A 24,416-nucleotide genomic window follows, 5' to 3' on the forward strand; every position below is an offset into this window, starting at 1 on the left:
CTACCCCAGCCTACTCTATTTTTTGGAAGAACTTCTGAAAGAACATTCTGTCAGAGAGAATCCATTAAAACCTCGGGAACGAAAGAGGACATGAAGCACACATCCAGGCCAATGTCCTTACTCAGTCTTTCAAAAGATAAAGGCTGTAAACAGACCATACGATTCATCATCATGTCATGTAGTAAGTATGGACAATTTCAATAGCCTTTCATAGCTATTATAGTAGGAGTAATAACAATACATATTGAATACAATCACAAAATAATGTTTTAAAACTGTTAATATTTCACTGAATGCTTGCCTTTCTCTAACCCCAGTAAGAGAACAAAACAAGAGAGGAGTCTTCTTGGTATTTAAGAGAAGAGTCTGTGAAGAAGTGTTTCATGCTCTTCAGAATTTGTCCAGGAAATCATTTCATATTTCATAAAGACAGTTTCAAATTCAGATGTCACCTTACCCTGACTTTCATAAGCTTTGCCTAACACAGCATTTTCTTCAATCAGCATATCATTTATTATGATTGTTAAAAGCAAACAGGAATGAGATGTTATGAAGAACCAGTTTAAGAAATTATGATTCTCTGAACCAGTGGTTCTCAACCTTCCTAATGCTGTGACCCTTTCATATACTTCCTCATGTGGTGATAAACCCTCCCAACCATCAAATTATTTTAGTGGCTACTTCATAACCGTAATTTTGCTACTGTTGTGCATTGGGCGAACCCTGTGAAAGGGTCATTCAAACCCCCCAAAGGGGTCGCAACCCACAGGTTGACAGCCGCTGCTCTAACCATCACTCCTCATTAATTATTACCTTGATGCAAAGTATCTTTTTTTATACACGATGTTTAAAATGTAACTACATGAAGTTTTGAAAAACAAAATTGAGTAAAATAAGTAAATAACAAGGTTCTCTTTTTCAGAGTAACACTGGCATTAAAAACAGTGTTAACTTATGACACCCAACCTCCCTTTATAAAGCAAAAAGGATAAATTAGAAATGTAGAAAGTACATTTTTAGTTGCTGTATTCATAAACCAATTTCATTGAGCAGAAGGGTAAAAAAATGAAATTTGTGGAAAATTCTAAAGGAATTGAATTTGGAGAATTCAATTAAGGCGATATACTAGTAATGAAGTATTATCATTTTCAAGGGAGTTACCCAAATTCAATCATCCGCCACCCAATAGAATAAAAAACAATGATAAGAGCAATTTCACAGGCTGCAGAGAATCTGCAGCAACTATTTAGAGAGTGAAAAAGGCTTTCAGTAAAGTGAAAAAATGTGATCATGCTTCTGAGAGTATGAACTTGTATAAAATAATCTCCTATGGTAGGCTATCTTACACGTCCATTGCTAAGTGATTCTTTGTGGCAGCCAGTTTCTTTACAATCAAGTGTATAATCTTGCGAATTATCATTAGATGATTTGGACTACAGGTGAAGTTTTAAAGTACAGTAATGCTGACCTTCAATATTATGATCATCAAGAATTATTTTGTTGAACCAGTAAAGGGGATATTCATACATTTTCTATCCTTATATGTCTTTCTAGCCATGCAACATTTTAGTCATGTTTGTTCATTAATTTAATTTAACAGGCTAAATAGAAGTGATTTTTATACAAATCCAAATGGAAATTGCTTTTAGAAAATTACCTGCCCTTATTCCTCTTCATTTTTCATCTATATTAACACACAAGCACACATAAAATTACAGTTTTTCTACTGAAAATAAGAGAACGCAGAGAGATGGCAGAGAGTGTCAATAAGATATTGTTTAATGTCTAGTCTTTCACTTTAACGAGACCAAGATGAAATCCAACTTCAATTTCTTTGCCCTAGAAAGGCAATTCATTCAAGCTTGAATAGGCTAAAAAGATATTTAAAGAAATTATGACTAAGTACTTAAAAATAAAGTGCTAGATATATACATCCTAATCAAAGTCTAGATTCAATCTATCTTCAGAACTGAATTAAAAGGGAGCATATTTTGTAGGCCTTTCCATTCTACTTTTAGCCTGAGAACCACAAGAATCACTTGAATTCTCATTACACAAGCAACGATCATGAGAACCTCAAATAACCTGTCATCCTGGGGAATGTTCAAAGGACAATGAGTCTAGCTGGTCACAAAGGCCTAGCAGAAATCTTATCACCTCGTCTGCACAACACCAGCATCAGTATTGAATTCAACTTTTATTCACTAAAGGAATTTAAAATGATCCACACTTCAAATGTAGAGCGTATCCAAAGTAATCATATCCATGACACTACAGATGTGATTTGTAATTATATTCTTGAATACAGTACATTATTTCTTCAAACTCACATACCACCATTGGTACCGGTAGCACATCTCATGAAAATCAACTGTGTGTATAATTTTTCAACCTGGTTTTCCTTTTAAAACTCATGAACTCATTCTAGAGTCAAGTTTTAAAGCACAGACGAATGTTTAATTTGATGTCATGCTAGCTACTTATTCACAGCAGAGCAACATCTAAACTTTAAAGACAAGTCAGCAAAGGCAACCAAGTGGATGTGTTAAATCTGCATCACTCTGCCTCAGTTTCATATTTTTATGAGATTTGGACAGTTGTAATTATTCCACATGAAGATGTCTACATATACTATTTGGATCCTAGCTTTGTGAATATCAATGACCCATGTGGTTTCTTCAGCTTAAGAACTGAAAGTGTGTTTTACAGAAAAATAATTCTATTTTGAGCTCTTATTTTAATTTGAATCAGTCTTCCCTAAATCAGTACATTCCATTTCATTTGCAATAAGCATTTCACCTGCCTGTGTCCCATTAGAGTTTATTGCTCCCGAAGACAAACGAAATAACCATTAAACTCAGGGAGCTAAGAGGAAAAATGAGCTCATCACAATTTAAATTTGATTCAAATATCACTAGCCTCATGCATTCAAACTACCCAGGCTTCACATGTACATACAAAACTCTGTAAAGCTCCTGGATGTCAATATTAATTTGCTTCCTAAGAATTAGGAATGCGTTTGAAGCATGTAAATTCATTGTGAAATCTGGTGATTAACAACACGAGGTGACTTAACCAAGTTACTTAATCAATTCACTTAATCAAATTCACAACACTACAACACATTATAAGAAGGAAACATGGATTCTAACCACTTTGTCCTCCTTTGGGAATGCATCCAAGGAAGCAGAGTAAGGAGAAAAGAGAAAGAAAAGAAAGACAAAAATAAAACATATTAGTAAATGCATCTTAAGGAAAAAATCCATATTTTTCAGTGTTAAAACATTTTTGAGAAATAGTTCTCTACTCTTCCTAAAATATAAGCCATTTTTCAATGCAGCAATGAAACTGCACATCTAGGATCCAGGAATATATTAAGTATCAGTATTGCTCATGATTTTCTCCATTTTTAGGAGTTATTAGCTCTACCTATATATTACTCAGAAAAAAAATTAATTCACTACCACACTGTCACAGGTAGTTTACCTATCATCGAAAACAAATATATCATACAAGCATAAAATATAAATAATTTTATAAATTTTCTGCTAAAATGTTATAGTCACAATTTGGAAACATTTAAGAATGAGACATGTTTGTAATAAATAAAAATGGGAACAGAAATATGTTAATTGGTGCAGTTATGAATTATTCAGCAAGTTATATTTATTTGTAATATACATTTCAATATTTATAATGCTGTAAGGAAACCAACTTTATAACATCTTGTGTTTTCAACCCGAGACTAAGAATTTTAAGCTGCACTTTCTTGGTGTGTGTTCCTTTACATATTTTTTTCCCCAAGATTGGATGGACTTCAAAAAAATGGAGAAACTATTCTCCAAAATGTAGGCCCTCCTAGCTCCATTTTTTAAAACAATCTATAGTTTATAAAAGCTTACTTTGACTCCATCATTGTAACCAATCAATAGTTACCTGTATTGCTATTGACTGGCCTCCCATCTATAACGGGAACAGCTGCATCCAACAGCTACAGGCTACAAGCCTGCACCAACACCCAGCCAACTTGTGCCCAGGGTTCGCTGCCAGTACCTTTTCCGATCGGCCAGAGTCCTGACCATAGGGGTCCTTAAATATCCTGGATATCAACCCTAGGTCCCAGCCATGGGCTCTTAGGAACACTAAGGAAGGGAAAACTACCAAACAGTCTTAGTCACTTTCTGTGCAAGACAGTATTTTGATACCCATGCTTGTTCTAGAAAGGCTTTAAGTAGGCATGTACGGGTTAACTAGAATAAACAATGTTTACATGGGATAGGGAGTATTGGAGGTGCAATGGTTAAGTGCTTATCTGATAATTAATAGGTGGGCAGTTCAAACCCACCCAGCTTCTCTGTGGGAGGAAAGACCTGGCAGGACTATGGTCTAGGAAAACATATGGGGCAACTTTCCTCTATTCCACAGGGGTCTATCCTATGGACTCCACAGAACATGATTTTAGGTACGTATAATAAATACTGTTTAGAAGGAAAGAGAAAGTACAACGTAATTGAAATTATTCAGTTTCACAGAAAAAGAAATTGTTCACAGAGGTTAATTATCTTGCCAAGGCTACAGAGTTAATTATACCTCACCTTGAAATATAACATATATCTATTATACTCAGCGTTTTCCTTCCATGGAACACAATTTTAGAGTATGTTACTTGCAACTCTGAAAGACCACTAAAAAATGTAACGTTGGTTGGAAAACATGTTTTCATTTTTACTGCAATTTTCCAAATTATGAAAATATCTAGAAAGCTATTTGTGTTCAGGCAATTTTTGCATATACTTAACATGGTATTTTTAACATAATGTAAAGTATGAAACTGCTCATTAAGACAAATAGTTGTTTTCGATATTATCTGGGATTAAATGTCATTTCACAGTTTACTCTGTATTTTATTTTCATCCAGTCTGAAACAAATGTTGTAGAAATTAAGACACCCCCTCCCCCCCACACACACCCATACACACACACAGACACACACTCCCCACACCCAGCACCCTCTCAGGGTAAGGGGGCAATAATTGGTCAAGATAATTTTCAAGATCCTATCATTCGTGATTCTAAATTCACACGTGCTACATGAGTCAGAAGAGAGAGTAAATGATTCGTACAGGTGATCCAGTGTTGGTTTTGAAAGGGACTCGTTTAAAACGTGCCTGTACCAGATTATCTTCATTACCGTTACTGTTTTATTTCCAAGAAGGGTAGGCCTTTTTGGAAATAAACGAAAAAGAACAAACAATGGGGGAGCCATTTAATGTGTACCTTACGCATGTACCGCTCGCTAACAGGTATGCCCTTCCTGCTTGGAGGCGCTAAGGTCCTCCTGGCACTGAAGCAGCAGGCACGCCAGCCCTGCGACACTCACGTTGTTGGAGCGCAGCGACACGCGGCCTCCGCAGCGGGCGCAAAACTTCGTGCGGCAGTAGGAGCAGAGGTGGCCACAGCCGTCCGCAAACTTTGTCTTGTGGCAGATTCCACACGTGGGCGCATCATCTTTGTGCTCTCCCTGGTACCGCCGAGCTTCCTCTCCTATTTTCCGCACCTGTTCCTTATAGCTTTCAAATTGTTGGTGCAATCTCCTGCGCAGAAGAAAATGGGATAGCGCACTAAGGAAACGCTGGAAGGCAGGCAGCTCCAAACGAAAGGCCAGAGACTACTTCTAACAATGCAGAGCTTGCTATTTGGACCAACGCAGCCATCTCCTCCACCAATCTTACTTCCAAAGGTAAGAAATGTACTAGCACACGTTCCACTAGTCCCAGCTTTGCTGGTTAACGTTCCAGAACTCCAATCGTACCGCCTTGGAGCCCGGTCCGACTCATAGCAACGCTATAGAGCAGGGCAGAATTGTCCCTGTGGGTTCCCAAAACCGTAACTCTTTATGTGGGCCGCGTCTGCTCTTTCTCCTGCCCCGGGGCTGGTGGGTTAAAAGAGCTGACCTTGAGATTAGAAGCCCAATCCGTAACCATGGCCACCAAGGCCCTGTTATGAGCAATAGATCACCTACACAAATAGACCCTGTGTGATCGCCGTTTGTCCTAGGTCGTGGAATTCCACTCCACCTTCTGCATGGCTTTCAGAATGTTTTCCCTGGGAACTCCACACCTTATAACGACTTGTGTATATATAACGGAAACAAAATTATACAAAATACTAAGGCTAACGCCACAGATGATGAACTGATACTTATTGGCTATCCCATTCTGTTTCATGATGAATACAATTCATAAATGTGTATCATCATATATTGATTTTATGACCAACTCACTGAGTGAACGATAATCCATGCTTTGAAAAATACCATTTGAAAGTATATTGCTTGACAAACTCCCTACCACAACGGGTTCTCTTCACGTCCGTTTCTGAAGACTGACAATATGGTTGGCAACAAGTATCTGATTTTATGAAGTACACAGAAAGTTGGCATGTGTATTATATTGGAGCTCAGTAGTCCTTCCACACCACATCAAATGTTCTAAATTATATGAGGGTTTTGACACACCCCACTTTATCTTGATATCATAGTCATATGTATAAAGGTTGCTAGCATGCTATAGTGAAAATTATTGGTTATCATTTCTCAGTTTGTCACTCTGTGGTAGTTTGATGTTGTGGTGGTGCTAAAAGTATTCCAAATACCAAAGGGTCGCTCTTGTTGGACAGGTGTCAGTAGAGCTTCCAGACGAAGAATAAACTAGGAAGTAGAAAGATGAGAGCCACTTCTGAAAAATTAGCTACTGAAACCTTCTGAAAAGTAGGAGACTGTTGTCTGATAAATTGCTGGCAGATGAACCTCTCCGGATGGAAGACATTCAATATATTACCGTGGAAGAGCTTCCTTCTAAAGCACAGTTGGATTTATTGACATAGATGGAACAAACACTTGGGACCTTCATTTACCGATGGGCACAAGTACACGTGCGAAGAAACAGCTGCACACATCCACTTTATCGGAAGGTAGAAAGTACGAAGTAATCGTTTAAGGAAATTGGTAGTCACTAAAAATGAAATGGAGAAGGAGAGAGAATGGAACACATCCTGGCCCATCAAACCCCTAGGACAATATTCCAGCTCAGAGCAGCCAATGATTGCCCAGAGAGGTCCACAGGGCTGGCCCCACCATGAGACACACATCCCTCAATGACCCACTGCGCTACCAGGGACAATACTGGAGGCACAGTGTGAGAATTGTGCCTGACCTGACCCCACCACACCAGTGAAGAATCTAAGGGTTTGCAACCGAGCAGTAAGGGGAGCAAAGCAATGAAGTGCCAGGGAATACCAAAAATAGACTTTGGGACCGGGGCTTGGCACCCCATCAGACTGGACTGGAAAACACTCCTAAAGGCCAACAAACAGACCTGAAACCATTTATAGAATTTTCCAATTTTTTTTGTCGTTGGGTTTTGTTGTTGTTTGTTGTAGCTTAAAGTTTGTTTGGTTTTGCTCTGTCTTGTGCTTATTATTGTCTTTGCATGTCTCTCTACATAAGATACGTGGGATAAACAATCCAGAGGAGAAAACAAAGCATCAAAGGTTCCCGTGGGACACATGAGAAGGGGAGGCAGGGGAAATGAAAGGGGTTGTCAACACGCCCACAAACAAGGGAAGAACAAGTGATCTATAATTGATAGCAAGGAGGGAGTAGGATGCCTGGTAAGGCTTGATCAAGGGCAAGGTAACTGAGAGGGATTACTGACACCCAAATGAAGGCTGAGCATGATAGTGGGACAAGAGAAACGTAAGAGGATATAGAGGAAACAACGAGGAGGAAAACGGGCATTTATAGAGGTCTAACTACAGGCATGTACATATGTAAATATACTTTTATATAACGATAGGGAAATAGATCTATGTACATATATTTATATGTTAAGTATTAAGGTAGCAGACAGACATTGGGCCTCTACTCAAGTACTCCCTCAAGGCAAGAACATTCTGTGATGCTTACCTTCCTGACACGATCACTGAAGATAAAATGGGTGCATAAGAAAAGGTGGTGAAGAAAGCTGATGGTGGCCAGCTATCAAAAGAGAGAGTGTCTGGGATCTTAATGGCTTGAAGATAAACAAGCAGTCATTTAGCTGAGAAGCAACAAAGTTCATATGGAAGAAGCACATCAGCCTGTGTGATCATGAGGTGTCCATGAGGTCAGGTATCAGGCATCAAAGATTCAGAACAAAAAATCATTTATCAATGTGAATGAGGGGGAGTATGAAGTGGAGATCCAAAGCCCATCTGTAGACAGTTGGACATCCCCTTACAGAAGGGTCACAAAGAAGAGACGACCAGTCAGGGTGCAGTATAGCACCAATGAAACATATAACTTTCCTCTAGTTCTTTAATGCTTCCTCTCCGCCCACCCCCACCCCACTATCATGACCCCAACTCTACCTTACAAATCCAGCTAGAGCAGAGTATGTACATGTTAACAGATAAGAATTGGAAACACAAGGAATCCAGGACAGAGAAACACCTCAGGACCAATAATGACAGTAGCCACACCAGGAGGGGCAGGGGAAGGTGGGGGGAAATAGGGGAAACTGATCACAATGATCTATATATAACTCTGTCCCGGGGGAGAGATAACAGAAAAGTGGGTGATGGGAGACATTGGTCAATGTAAGACATGAAAAAATACTACAATTTATAAATTATCAAGGGTTGATGAGGGAGGGAAGGTGGGGGAGGGAGAGAAAAAATGAGAAGCTGATACCAAGGGTTTAAGTAGAAAGAAAATGTTTTGAAAATGATCATGGCAACATGTGTACAAATGTGCTTGACACAATGGATGGATGTATGGATTTGTGTATGTATGAGACCCCAATAAATGATTAAAAAATGAAATAGAATGCATAATGATCAATTTCCTAGGCCACTTTGAATTGGACAATTCTATCATTTACTATATAGGGAATGACAAATTCAAGAGGAATGGCATTACAAAGATTATCAAAGTGAACATTTCATGATCTATCTTTATGTGAATAAATAGTATCAATACATCTACAAGGAAGATGAGTTAATTGAGCTATTATTTAAATGTCCGGACCAATTACTAAAGCCAATGATGAAGTAATTGATGAATTCTACAGTCTTCTACCTGAAATTGAACAAACATGTGGTCAAAATAAACCAATAATTTCTGATGATTGGAATGGAAAAGTTGAAATTAAAAAATGGATCACTGGCTGGGAAACATTGCCTTGATGATAGAAAAAAAAAAGCGAGGGCTCTACGTTAGACATTTGCAAGACCAATGACTTCTTTAGTGCAAGTACCCTTGCCAGAAACTCAATGGCAACTACACAGACTAATCACATGGGCCTACCTACACAGAATCTACAGGAATCAAACTGAGTACTTCTGGGAGAGTGATTATGGAGAAACTCAAGATCATAAGCCAAAACAAGGCCTCATCTATGGAACAGATTCTCACTTGGATTATGAAGCAGATGGTCAATTTCTCATATCCAGTGTCAGGTTAAAGCTAAAGAAAAAACATTTACAAGTCTACAAGATCCAAAATAAGAATATGACTTTATTTCCCCTGAATTTAGAGACCATCTCAAGAAGAGATTTAATGTGTTGAACACCAATGAATAAAACCTAGGTGAGTTGTGGGATGATATCAAGAACATCATACATGAATATAGCAAAAGCAATTGAAAACACTGAGGGGGCCGGGGGGGGGGAGGCCGGGGGGAGGGGATAAGAAAAATCCAAAGTAGATTTAAGAAGAAATCTTGCTCAAAAACAGAGTAGCTGAAGCAAATGGGAAAAATGAAGTGAAAGATGCCAATACAACATTTTAAAGGGTAGTTCAAGAAGACAAAATACTGTATGATAATGACATTGGCGAGCTCTAGAGCTAGAAAACAAAAAGAGTGGGATTCACTTAGCATGTCTCAGGTTGAAAGAACTAAAGGGAGAAAGTCAAGCCTAAGTTGCACCATTGAAAGATCCCATAGGGAACGCACTAAATGACAAAGAAAGCATCTAAAGATGAGGGAAGGAATACATAGACTCATGGGATCAAAATGAATGTCTGGACATTCAACCATCTCAAGAAGGAGCACACAGTCAACAATCATTGGTATGGAAATAAGTTCAACCTAACCTACGTCAAAAGTATTAGTAAAAATCAAGGCTCCAGAAATTGATAGAATACCAAGTGAAATATTTCAAGAAGCTGATGGGCACAAGCACTGACTAGTCTGTGTCAAGAAATCCGGAAGACCTTCAATGAGATGGACTGACAACGTAGCTGCAACTATGTGTACACATATAACCATTGTGAGGATGACGCAGGATCAGGCAGTGTTTTGCTTTATGCGGATCGCCATGCGTCAGAACGGATTTGATGACACCTAACAATGACGTGGTATTTTCGATTGCTACACATGCACGTGAAAGTTGGACATCGAATAAAGAAGACCAAAGAAGAATTGATGCATTTGAATCATGGTGTTGTCAAGAAATATTGAAAGTACCATAGACTCCCAAAAGAACAGGTCTGTCTTAGAAGAAGTCCAGCAAGAATGCCTCTTGAGGCAAGGGTGGTGAGATGTTGTCTTACGTACTTTGGACTATCAAGAAAGACCAGTCCCTGGAGAGAGACACTGAGTTTGGCAGGGTTGAGTCAACATAAGGAAGGCAAGTCCTCAACAAGAATGATTGACAGCGGCTGCAACAATGGGTTCAAACATTATGCCAATGGTGAGGATGACACAGGAGCAAGCAGTGTTCCATTTTGTTGTGCATAATGTCACGAAGTGTTGGAACCATCTCAAGGACACCTAACTACAACAACAACGACGACATTGTGAAGGAGACACCAAAATCAACAACTTCTCAAAATAATGGGAACATTTAATATAATTCAAGTGTCCCCTTTCAACGCATATCCAAATTAATCAACCTTGAATATTGACAGACATAAGCTGTTTGTTCTTTCTAGAACACCATCCCACATACTGAACCCCAGTTTAAAAAAAAATGGCTTGGCTATATCAATGGGAACTCAGAGAGTCCTCCAGTAGCTAGTGACTATTTTGTCAAAAGAGAAGTTTCTGGAAAGAGTTGGCTAAATTCAACTGTGTAATTTAACTAGTTTGCTAGATTTGGGTATTTTTCTAGGACCTCGCATAAACACTTGCTAATTGGTGCGTAAGCACTGGACTGATACTTAGGAAGTCAGTGGTTCAATCCGCCAGGTGATGAGAAAGGTGAGGTCTTCTGCTCTTACAGAGATTTATAGCTTGGAAGCTCTCTACAGGTCACTGTTAGTCCAACTACTCTACAGCCATGGGCTTAGTCTTCTCCGGAAAGAGAATCAATTCAACTAGATCCAAACACGATGGTATTTGAGTCAGTGTGATTTCATGCTACTTCCCTTTTAAATCAAGTTTTAAAGATTACTTTTACATTTCTAAAATCTCCCTCTGCTTTACCAATTGACATTTTAATATCCCATTCTCACAACTAAAGGAAATATATATATATATATGCATATAAGGAGTTCAAACCTTTCCTAATTTAAAGACAAATCATTTCATTTTGTAGAAGCATATATGTGAGGTTTTATTTCACAAATGCAAAAATAGTAAATTTATCTTAGAAATACTTGATGCAATAAATTTTTAACAGATTAAGTACATTATTCTAGGATGGTAGGAGATAATTACGGCTATCAGGTATTATCAAAATCACCACACAAAATGATATTGGAAATCTTATAACTTCTATTAAAATTAATTTTAAAGGGGTGTTAGCAATATCACCAAAGAAACAAATAAACTCTAAGCTAAGAGAGAGCACATAAATCTTTATTGTGATAGCTACCAGATCAAATCTATTTAAGCAAATATAAATGAGAAAGAGATAGCTAGGCTTGAGAGTCACCCTATAATCTTATTCTGCCATGAAGAACGTGACTTAACACAGATTTTGACCAAGTTCTTAGGTGAAGGGTCAGGTTGTAAATAATTTAGAATTCACGGGACTCAATCTCTATTGCCACAACTCAGCTATTAGAGTGAAAACGACCATAGACAATAGGGGAAATAAGTGAGCATGGCTGTGTTCCAATTAAATTTTATAGACACAAATAACTAGATTTGATTCATGGGTCAGGGCTGCCAAATGCAAGTTTACTAAGTGCTTTCTTTATACTGATACGGTTATTTCAACAACCATACTTAAATTTTTAAAAAACCAATTTAATTTTAATAATATGTTTCTTCTTTTAAACATTTAAATACATGATATTTATCCATCCTAAGCAGCTCAGTGAAAATGATATCTATTTAAGGAAAGTTTTGTACAACATGTATGTGCAAAATATGGACTGCTGTCATCTCGTAGCTTTTTGCTTAGTCATTCTCGGTTCACTATTACTTCTGTACACAACTCATTTTACTGTCAAGCAGTTAAGAGTCTTAGAAATACACAATTTAAGCAAAGTTATTAAAAAACATACCTCTATCCAAGCTCATTACTCTCAATTCAATTCTGACGTTTAGGGACCCTGTAAGGCCAGAACCAGCTGCGCTGGATTCCCGAGGTGGTAATCTTGGAAAGAGATGGCCACGTATTTCTCTGCTGAGCACCTGGAAAGCTCCAATTTCCAACCTTTGGTTAACAGCCAATTGTTTACCCAGTGTGCCAATCAGGCTCCTTAGTAGTACGCAGTCTGTATTTATTGAACCTTTATTGAAGGCGCCGTAACGAAGCTAAAACAGCTAAATGACTGAGAGAAGTGGTCTGCAAAGTTCCACTGATTACAGAGACATGCTTTGTCATGCTTTGCTTGTAATAAACCCAGACATGTATGAACTGGAACCTAGTAACAGTACTTATTTACCTTCTCTTGTGTATCTGAAACGATTAAAATTGGGAATGTAAGTAGACGCTTGTCTACTTATTTGTAATAGCCAAAAGCTGGGAACAACACAGTGTCCATCGACAGGTGACCAGATACAAACACACTGTTGTCTATCTGTACAACAGAATCTTGTTCAGCCTCATGGAGAACTGAAGTCCTTGAGTATGCTGCCGCCATGGATGAACCTTACAAACATCATGCTAAGGGAAACACACCATCCACAACAGGACAAAAATTGTGCATGTGAAATACCTAGGATCTGGAAAGTCCCCAAATACAAAGTATACTGTTCCTTTCCATTCTGACCAAATAACAAAAACTAGTTTATAGAGAGGACTAAATAGCCTTTAAAAATCCTACTTCTACAAAGAACTATAAATGCCGGACAAAATATTTGAAATCATCACTTTGAAGGCCTGTTGGTGCTGGGGTGAAAGTATAGAAAACTCTCCAAAGAGCAGAGATGAAATAAGAGCAATATTCAGAGAGGTCACAAAATTCTGAAGATGCCAGCTGCCCTTGGGAGACCTGCAGCGGTTCTGTGAACTGAGGCTCAATTCCAGTTTTAACTTTTATAAAAGTGACAGATCATAAAAATTTCTGTCAGGAAGTCACCAAAAATAATTCAAATACAGCATGTGGCAGCCGGGAACCCTCACCCACTGCAGGTGGAGATGTGAAATGGTGACGCTACTAAGGAACCCAGTTTGGTGGTTCCTCACAAAGTTCAACAAAAATCCGGACATTCTAGCCCTAAGTATATTAACCACAAAGCCCAAAAGCTTTGTTACAAATCATAGAAAGCTCTACTAAACCTGTACAATGGAATTTTATTCAGCCGTGCAGAGAAATGAAGCTTCGATGTATGCTGTAGCATGGATGGACCTTAAAAACGTTATGCTAAGGGAAATAGATCGTACGCCAAAGGGCAGATATTGTGAATATGACATATCTAGGCTAGGCAGGTGTACAGAGGCCAAAGTCGATGAGTAGTCACCAAGGAGGACAAGAAAAGCCAAATACACTCTCTTGACTTCAAGTTGACCCCAACTCATATTAAGCTGATAGGGTAGCGGTTTCCAAGGCTGTATGTCTTCAGGGAAGTAGATCACCACATCTTTCTGCCCTCAAACAGCCGGTAGACTCAAACTAAGGATGTTTTGTTTAGTAGTTGGGCATTTAAGCACTGCTCCCGCAGGGTTGCCTGGGTGGACAGAGGGAAAGGGGAAAGAAGCTCACTGACTGTGGAGCGTTGAGTGTCTGGTAAGGAAACTTTTGTCAATGGATAATAGAGATGGTCGAACAACCAATGACTGTCTTAAGTATCACTGATGTGTATATGTTAAATGCTGAAATGGCAAATGTTTTATTAGACAGGTAGTCTCTGGCTTATGACTAGGTTCGCTTCCAACGACTATATCATAAGTTAGTTTTGATATATAGTGTATGCCATTTTTTTAAAATCCTCATTGTTATTCAAATCAGTACCTTTAGAAACCAGGTCTTCGTCTTTCGGGATAAGAAACATCGCATATACACTTTAACACGCAGGTGAAAACGCACAGGTCATAAGAACGTACTGCATGCGTGAGGAAGAGTCGGGCAGTGTTGCCACTGGCCAGTTGCCACAGTAACTCCATCTGTGGGAGGTTCTGGGCATCAGGGTTATTCCTAGGAATGAGGGCGGCGGCGCTGTAGCTCTCACATCGAAACCAGTCAGAGTTGCCTGCAGGGTCCTGCTCATGCTTTCTTCACACAGCGCACGGCAACATGCCCCTGCTTCGCAGACCTGCTTCTGACTTCAGCAAAGAGATCAGCACGTAGGGCCATGGTTTCAAGCAACGGAAGCACCTGACTTGATTTGGAAACCCTCATCTAGATGGCAGGGCTTTGAACACTCAACCTTGCAAGTGCACATCAGCAAGCGAACATCTGATGATAATGAAATCAGCAAATTATGTGCTGCAACACTGCGTGTGGTACATGTTACTAGTGATGAGATTTAGAAAAATAGGAGAGTCAAAGTGTGACTCTCTGCAAGCTAAATATGCCTTAAATTGGGACATATATTCTTACGACAATGAGGAAAAATTGGAAAAAGGAGCCATAAACATAGACAAACAGCACAATTAGAGAGTGCACGCAGGCGATGCGGAAATAACCCAGCACATTTGTAATCACCGTGAAGGATAAACGAGTCAGATTGTAAAAGTACACTAATGAGGTTTCACAGAGCTGCGTCTAAAACATGAAGCACAGAAAGTGTGAAACAAAAGCATGAAAAAGGATATTCTTCATAAAGATGAACAAAAACAGCAAACAGCAGATGTCTCATTTAAAGCAAGAAACATTATTTTGAATATGATAAAGAGGGTCATCAACTACTAAAATACTGATTTCATTAGGAAGCATTGTGATTCTAAATCACCTACCTATAAATAACAACAAATAAAACTTGATAAAGTTATTAATGTGTGGAATCCATTTCATAGTAGGATATTTTTATGTACTTCTCTCTATAACTGACAGGTCAAGTAGATATGAAATCAGTAATGTTAGAAATGATATGAATAAAGCAGTTAATAAGTTCAATCTAATGGGTTAATATTATATATACAAAACTGCACCAAGCAGAACACACAGGTTTTCTTATGCAGATATGAAATTTCTCCAGAGTTCTGAGTTTAAAAATTACAATATCCTTTAGTCATGTTTGTGAATGATAAATGTTTTATTCATTTTCTTTGTACTTTAAATATATTCTATATATTTCTCGTGGGTACATATGAAATACTTTCTATTAAAATTCAATTATAATTCATGAAATAACACTGAATAGCAAAAGAGAACTTTTGCTGTTTATATAATAGGAAAGATGAATGTATTTGAAAGCATTAAAATCTAGCAAATTAATAATTTATGTAATCTAATTAAACTTAAGAAGATATATTACCACCTCTAAATATAAAACAGGATGACATATTAATATACTAAATTGATTAGCTAATATTTTCCCTGATGGTTACCTGGTTTAAACACATACTTATAAAATTAGCTAACTAGAAAATAAATGACTATATTTAGAAAATTATTCTATGAACCAGTCATAATAGTGTGATATATCTTTTCTTACAACTATATTAAAAGCATCTATTTCATTATATTGTAATAAGCTGATAATTATTATTTTTAATTTAGCTTATTTTTATTCATTTCTATTATCATGTCACTTAAATAAATCATGGAGCCTTTGGTAAAACATGGATGTCATGCATGTAACGATGTTAACATTTTCACTGTTATTTAAATACCTAGGTTCAACACTTTACATGGATTATCTCAAACCACACAGGAAGCATGATGTAGATAACATTATTATTCCTTGCTTAATGATGAGAAAAGTAACTTCAGGGACTTACCTTTTACTTTATCCCTGAATATATAATTTAATATTTACCATATAAAAATTATATGATTCCAACTTGTAAATTAAAGTATCTAGCATCAGGAAAGTTTTAATTACCAGGGAATCTCACATCTTGATCATGGCTGACAGATAACACATGAACAAAAGCTAACTATGAAAATCAAAATCCATATTGTGAAAACACAGGAGTTCATTTATATCTGGCCAATAATATCTTGATTCCATTTTAAAACTCTTTCATAATATTTATTCTGCAATGTCCTTTTCTCAAATTGACTTCAAGCTACTTTATCCTCCTGAAACAATCAACATCCCCTTGGGATGATTTGTGACCCTGTGGGTGTCCTCAGGCTCTTTGCAGTTTAGAACATATGGTATCCAGGCCAGGGGTCCGCAAACTTTTGAGATCAAAGAGCCAATCCTCTCCCTCACAACAACTTAAAAATTATTCATAGGCCATAAGTAGAGTTTTACAAAAACATGAAATCGCCATTATCTGAATATTATGCTTTAAGATTTTTATAAATGAAACTATGGTAGTTTTATCTTCATTTCAGTTTTACTTCAGAGCCACACTGAAAGAACTGCACATGGCTGGAGAGCGCCATATGCCGACCCCAGCCCCGGGCCCTGCTGGAGGAGCACATGGCTGGAGGGAGAGCCGCCATATGCCTACCCCTGCCCCGGGCCCTGCTGGAGGAGCAGGCTGTGCAAATTCCCTCTCCCGGAGCCCGCCTGCAGCTGCCCAGGGTCCATAGGGCTTCTCAACTGCAGTATGAAAGGGAGCTTTCTAGGATCGACGGAGAAACTGGTCGGGAAACGAGAGAAGTCCAGTCCACCAAGTAATTCCCAAGGAAGGCAGCTGCCAGGGACTGTGTTCCTCTTCTAGATGGGCTCACTCAATGGTCCGGGGCGGCTCTTCAACAAGTACTTTTCCCTCTACAGCCCTGCAGTCCATTCACCCGGCCAGCACTCCAAAGTCTGTCAGGCTGTAAGTCTCTTGGCTGCTGGTCTTGGTGGTCTGTATCTATTTGTACTCTCTTGTTAGGTGAATTTGATATTTCCTCCCAGTTTCAGCAATGCCCAAAGCCCAAGCCTGTGCTGCCATATCTATTAGATCCCGAGTAATAGCTTCTGGAGCTGGACAGAGGGGCTAATATTGGACTTATGGACTTGATCTAGACTGGGCTGGGATGTTTTCTCAATATTCAATTATTCCTGTATATAAACCTCTTTCTCCTACACATATCTATGAATTTGTTTCTCTATTCTACCTGGACTAACACACCCAGAGTCTCCTACTCACATATAAAGCATCCTTGTTCTGCACTGAAAAATAAAGCTGTACCAGGGCCGTGTCAGCTTCTATGAATTATTTCCTATTGTGTCACTTATTTTGGCAGCAGATATAAGGAAAGAAAGAAAACCAAAAAGGAGGCAGAAAGTGAGGCAAGGAGGAAGGCTAGGTTGGCAAGGGGGGTGGGGATGTTCGGGGGGGTTTAGGCATGAAGGTGGTGTGGAGAGGAAAGAGGGAGTAAGCATGAAGAAATTGATTGAAGGGCAAATACGAATCCCACTTTCTCAAAATCTATCTACTGCACAACCTTCTGCAAAGCTGGTCTGAACAGCTCTCTTAAAAACCAACCGTAGTGCCCTCGTCTCAGTTCATCTTCCCCTTACATTACTCTGCTCTCTGACGCTGCTGCCAGGATGCTCTCCTCAGGACCAAACACGCCTTTGGGGTCAGACCTGTTGCACTGAGACCAGGAACAGCCCATTTCTATTTCGTAACTGAAAATTTTAAAACTTTAGTCCATATCAAATATGACATTGTCTATTATGAATTATAAATGGGACACATATTTTATTATATGATGTTACCGTAAATGTGCAACAGCAAATGTAAACTCTTTATGGAAAATGTATTTGTATACTTCAACTTCAGAATGAACAATTTACTATTATTGATAAGCAAGTGTGATAAAATTTAAACTCACCAGTATCGAATTTAAATTATCTTCATGGAAAATAGAGAATGTTATAAACTAGGCCAACCTATCTAAGCAAAACATTAATATGAAACCTTCATATTTTCCTTCAGCATGTGATCATTTCCCTATTGTTTTTCTCAGTAATAATTGCTGCATTGTTTTAATAACTGTGCATCCAAGATCCTTGCGGCAATTGTGCCATTTGGGTGATTGGTATGGATTTTGAAAGAAATAAAAATGAACGTCTAAAAAGCTAAACATTATTCTGTAAATGTCTAAAACACAAAATGCCATCCTGCATACTCAAAAAATAATTATTTTATGCATGAAATTATCAGTGATATACATATAAATTAATTCATATTTGTTCATTATTCACATAAAATATGCAGCAAGATGTGGAAAATAGATAAATCTTTGTAATTAGCCCACAACTTCACTTAATTACATTTCTTATTTTTCTTACAGCAATTCCAAAAATTTCTAGAAGCCAAAGAAGTCAGTCTCACCACCCTCCTGCACACCCAGACTCTCCTGTGTGAAGTCTAAGCATGCTAATCTGATTTTCCCAAGAAGAGCAGGGGATGGAGCTGAGCTTTGAAGTTTCAAAAGCCCAAGTGAGAGGTCTGGAAGAAAAATGAGGGCTTTCCTTTAGAATCTCACTTTCCCAACACAACTGCTGGAGACAAAGCGGGTGAATAAGTAAATGTGGTGAAGAAAGCTGATGGTGCCCAGCTATCAAAAGATATAACATCTGGGTTCTTAAAAGTTTGAAGGTAAACAAGCAGCCATCTAACTCAGAAGCAACAAACCCCACATGGAAGCACAACAGTCTGTGTGATCACAAGGTGCCAAAGGGATCAGTTATCAGGTATCAAAGAACAAAAAAAACCATATCATATTGAATGAGGGGGAGAATGGAAACCCAAAACCCAATTGTAGGCCACTGGACATCCCCTTACAGAAGAGTCTCAGGGAGGGGATGAGCCAGTCAAGGTGCAATGTAGCAACGATGAAACATACAACTTTCCTCTAGTACCTAAATGCTTCCTCTTCCCCCACTATCATGATCCCAATTCTACCTTACAAATCTGGCTAGACCAGAGGATGTCCACTGGTATAGATGGGAACTGGAAACACAGGGAATCCAGGGTGGATGATCCCTTCAGGACCAGTGGTGTGAGTGGCGATACTGGGAGGGTGGAAGGAGGGTGGGTTGGAAAGGGGGAACCGATTACAAGGATCTACATGTGACATCCTCCCTGGGGGACGACCAACAGAAAAATAGGTGAAGGGAGATGTTGGACAGGGCAAGATATGACAAAATAATAATTTATAAATTACCAAGGGTTCATGAGGGAGGGGGGAGGGGAGAGGGGAAAAATGAGGATGTGATGCCAGGGGCTTAGGTTGAAAGCAAATGTTTTGAGAATGATGAGGGCAATGAATGTACAAATGTGCTTTACACAATTGATGTATGTATGGATTATGATGAGTTGTATGAGCCCCTAATAACACGTTAAAAAAAAAAGAATCTGGTTTAGCTGAGAGAGGGTCAGAAATGTGGGTAATTTGCATACAACACCTTAAATGCAGGGTAGTTTGGGGATGTGCATCTAATGGTAGGAGGACATGTCCACTGAAAACAGGGAGCATGGTCCATGCTTCCCTTCCCAGCCATCACTCAGAATACTTAGATGAAGGGACTAACAAGAGCCCAGGAATCTAGTAGCATGAGATTAAGGACAGAAGAGTTCTGAAAATGTGGTGCTGATTAAGAGTGTCCAGAAGCCCTGTGTAATGTCAAAGAAGGGGTCCTGTGAATGACTGAAATTGTTTCACAGGATTTGTAGAACGTACTCCCTGCTACGGAATAAATTCTGTAGCTACACATAGCAAGCAACCCTATAGGGCAGGATAAAATTGCCCTCTCGGCTTAATTTTTTTCTCCCATGGAATGATTGGTATGGTTAGCAGCCCACTACACCACCAGGGCTCTTTTGAGAGGATGTAGCTTGCTTTAAATTTTTCAAAATATTTCCCCGTACTGTTGGGCTCAAATTTACACAAACATGAATATCAAGCCCAGCTTTTAACTTTAGGAAATGCTCAGTGTTAAAAGTTAATTATTAAAACATAAATTAGCAGTCTAGGGCAACGTATACCAAGTGACAAGAAAGTGTTTAGGAGAGAGAATTTTTTTTTTCCTGAATGGACTGTTCAAGGACATTGCTTTGACTGACATGGTCAAAATAATCCTCCAAGCCGATTTCAAATTTGGGGTAGTCTGTGAAATTTACAATACACATGTTAATAGGAAGACTAAAGCAAAGGAGGAGGAAAGTATGCAAAGATAAGGTTCATAAAAATCACGAATTCTTCCAAGCTTCAGAAAGGTAGTCAAAATCCCATGACTTTTCAGGGTCTGAGAACATCCGCAGATAAGCGTCCAGTTGCTATGCTCCAGCGAACGCTAGCCCAGAAATCAAACATAACGCTAGCCCAGTCATCAGACATAACGGACTGGGGAGTGAAAACCCATGCTCTCAGTCTGACACTGGTTCCTTGGCTCTAAAAAATGATGGTTGCCTGTTCAGTGCAACTCTCTCTTGGATTTGACTCTGTAACAGAGGAAGGGAAAAATGACACTGCATTTCTCTGATGATTCCAAAAACTAAAACTTACTGACTCTTCCTGGCATTATGGGCCCTTGTCGGTGCCCTCCTCTAAGCTGGGGAGAGAAGCAGGAAAACCCAAGTCCTCCCGCCAATAGATCCCCAAACTGCCCTGCACTTCAGGTGCTGGATGTAGAAGAGGCTCGTTTCTGACCCGCTCTTCATCTTGAGGAAAACCCTCACCTTCCAGCCTGACCAGGCACTGGACTTGGGGTGGGGTTGGAAGTAACAAAAATCATTTGGTTTTGGGCAAAAGAATAGATAGTTTGGCACTAAAAAAATTGTTGGAAGGTAAAAAAGAACGTTAGAAATGTGACAGGAGTAGGGTCGTGGCCCGATCTCCACAGAAGACCCCTCCCAGAGCAAAACCAACTGCTTAAAATTCTTCAGTCAGAAGTCGCAGAAACAGAAAGCCACTGTCCACCCGGCTGCGTTGGAATCTCTCCACTCCAGCGGTGGTGCGCTGATGTGGAAGCCACCACTCAGTCCCAGGAGCCGGCTCGAGATGTCCACAGAGCAGTCTTAGTGCAGCACCATGGCCGAACTCCCAGGCCTTTCCATCTCAGCATTCATTCAATTATCTGACTGGCGAAGCTGCAATCACACTGGAAGTTCTAGCTGAAAGAGAGTCTGCAAGTTTGCTTTCTGCGTTTCTGGACACACCCCAGTGCTTTTTCCACAGAGAGTTTGGAACAGACTGGGTATGAGGGCCAGCTTTCCACTTCAGTGTGACCCCTCTGACTTACATCAAACTCCTCCACTGCACCCAACAGGAGCACCGAGTGCGGGCCCTCTTCTTTTGCCTTCACGCACCACGCACATCCTGCAACGGAAACATTGCCTCCAGCAGGAAATTTCTCCTGATAGATTTAATCCACTTACAAAATTATACAATCTGACAAAAACAAAACAAAACCCAGCAAAAACACCACGACATTTTTCTGTAGTTGTTCAACACAGAGCACAGCACCAACACCTGTGATCAAGACGCTCATTAGCCTTAGCTGGAATTATTTCATCCGCTTTCTAACAAGGCGTTCTGCCTAATGGTTCCCTTATTCTCATTCAGTCTCATAATGCCTGATGATCCTCCTAATAAACGGAACTGATCGTGTAAATCCACCGCTGAAACATATCTCTGCCCTAGTTTAACTCCTCATTCAGGTAGCTTCCCCTGTTCCCACCTGCCTATTCTCTCTCAGCTTCTCACTCATTACAAGTGCTGCGAGCTTTCCTGCTGAGCCTGAATACAGTAGACGTATAAAATATCTATTCAATCAACATTTATTTCTTGAACTCCAACTGTATAACAGACACTATTTGTGGTTCTGGTGCACACACGGACACACACATGCAGCAAAAGATACTGAGCTTCGGTAATTTTATTACTCAAGCTTTTAAAATAAATATCAGAAATGGACTTTAAAAAAAAAAAGAAAGAAATGGACTTTTTATACATACCAGAAATGTACATTGGAACTATCTGCACACATTCTACGTTGTGTTTTGTTTTGTTTACAATGCCTAATGTAATTTGATCATGAAATAAAATAAAACACAGCTGGTTTTATTTTAGGAAAATGTAACCTTAAAGGATCTATTCACAAAATAAGAAATACATCATCCCCTGTTATTATTGACTAAATTAATAGAGTACTTTTCTTTGTTGGTGAGAGCAGCAATGAGTCTTCGTGAAAATGTTAGCTATTTTTTCCCCAAAAATGACATTATACACATATTCTTATGTTAAAGTTATGTTCTTTATGGATTTTTGCAATATTTTTCAAAAATTATTAATTGTAATTGATGTAACTCATGGGAAATCACTTTTATTGTAGATTTTCCTTCAGTATTGAATTTTTAGCAAGTATTATTTGAACTTTTACTTACCAGTAAAATTGACATTCTAAATTTCCTCATGTGAAATTTTTACTTAAAACTAATCTTTAGGAATGTTGTATGCTGTTATTTACACAAACATGTTGATTTGCTTTTTTAAAGATGTGTTTGAATTCTTTTACATTTCACCTTTGTTGTCTACTTCAGCCCTTGGGAATCATTACTAAAATGAAAGAAATCTAGTTGGACAAGTTTGAAATCATGTCTTCTCACTTCTTTGCCAGAGCTTGGGGCTAATCAATTTGGTATCACTTAAGCTCCATGTTTTTCTTTTTCTTGAGGAAGGGCTGCAAGGCCCTAAGTGTAAGTACTTAGAAGAAACACAGACCCAGGAGGAGCTGTGAGCAGTGAAGATCATCAAATACTAGAATGTCTTCATTTCCCACATGAGAAAGTGAGGCCGCCAAAGGGACAGTGCTCATAAAGATGTTTATGCTAGTCTGGACAGTCTTCCATGTCCAACTCTCCACTCAATCATCCTGTTGTGAGAAGACCTGCTTAGATGATAGCTGAAGGAAGGGAAAATTACTGCCTTGAGAGGGATGCTGTGTTGATGGTCCCCAAACTTAGTACGCATCATTACCTACAGAGCTTGTTAAAATTCAGATACTTGGATTAACCATCAACGTTTCTGATTTAGCAAGTCTGAATATATTCCAGGAATCTGCATTTCTAATAGCCAATCCAGGTGAGCCTGGTGCAGATTAGCAGGGTGCTACAATCTGGTAGAGATGTCAAAGATCTACAATAGACTTTAAAATAAAGGCATTTATTTTTCATACATCCTTCACCTCACGTCAAACAAACAATCCTCATCCTACAACTAAACTGTAATCTTATATGAAAAATTAAACATGCTAAAATTACCTCATTTATAGTTCTTAGGTTTTTAAAAAAGCTAGTTCTATATTAAATAATAAGTAAGCTACTGAAATTTTTCAAATTTTAAAAACCTGATCCTCTGAAGTCTACACTGATACTCATTATAGAAAGATTCACAGTAGCCAAAGGTGGAAAACTGCAAGTGCCCTTCAACATACAATCGGATCAACAGAATGCGGTGTAGACACACAATGAACGAGTATTTAGTTACCAAGAGGAATGATGCTCTGAAACACGCTACGCTCCAGGTGCACCATGAAATCAGAACGTTAAAGGAAAGAAGACACAGAAAGCAAGATTCTGTTATCCTATTTATATGAAATATTTAGAATAAGGCAAACAGATGGAGGCAGAAGTAAATTCGTGGTACTCGGGAAGTTGTTGATCAATGAGTTTCTGTTTGAGATCGTGACACAATAGTGGGGACACTCCTGAGTGTATGTGATGTCATTGAATCGGACCCTTAAAATGAACAAACATGAACATTTTTGGTACATATCTTTTACATAAGGAAAGTTTTTACAATTTATAATTAGATACTTGCATATTAATATTTGTACCTGAAAAAGCTATGCGATTGGTTTGTATACTTACCTGCACATATTTTGAAAGGTTTTGTTCTAAACATGTTACTCATAAAT

The 24,416-nt window shown here is 38.8% G+C and overlaps 1 protein-coding gene and 1 pseudogene across 3 annotated transcripts in view; both read right to left on the bottom strand.

Annotated features, from left to right (window-relative positions):
* Positions 1-3,125: 3,125 nt before the first annotated feature.
* LOC142453521 (regulating synaptic membrane exocytosis protein 1-like) overlaps positions 3,126-24,416 on the bottom strand; it is a 233,583-nt gene continuing 212,292 nt past the window's right edge. For 2 of the 3 annotated variants that reach the window (XM_075554911.1, XM_075554909.1), the window contains 2 exons: positions 5,381-5,594; positions 3,126-3,164 (listed from right to left, as the gene is read on the bottom strand). In XM_075554911.1, coding sequence (XP_075411026.1) covers positions 3,126-3,164; positions 5,381-5,594 — 253 coding nt within the window. The remainder of the gene's footprint in view (positions 3,165-5,380; positions 5,595-24,416) is intronic. The other variant, XM_075554910.1, reaches the window with a different exon arrangement.
* The window catches only part of LOC142453099 (sterol-4-alpha-carboxylate 3-dehydrogenase, decarboxylating-like), a 57,064-nt pseudogene continuing 42,142 nt past the window's right edge, over positions 9,495-24,416 (bottom strand).

Source organism: Tenrec ecaudatus, chromosome 7 (genome assembly GCF_050624435.1).
Source record: "Tenrec ecaudatus isolate mTenEca1 chromosome 7, mTenEca1.hap1, whole genome shotgun sequence".
In the NCBI taxonomy this organism is placed as follows: Eukaryota; Metazoa; Chordata; class Mammalia; order Afrosoricida; family Tenrecidae; genus Tenrec; species Tenrec ecaudatus.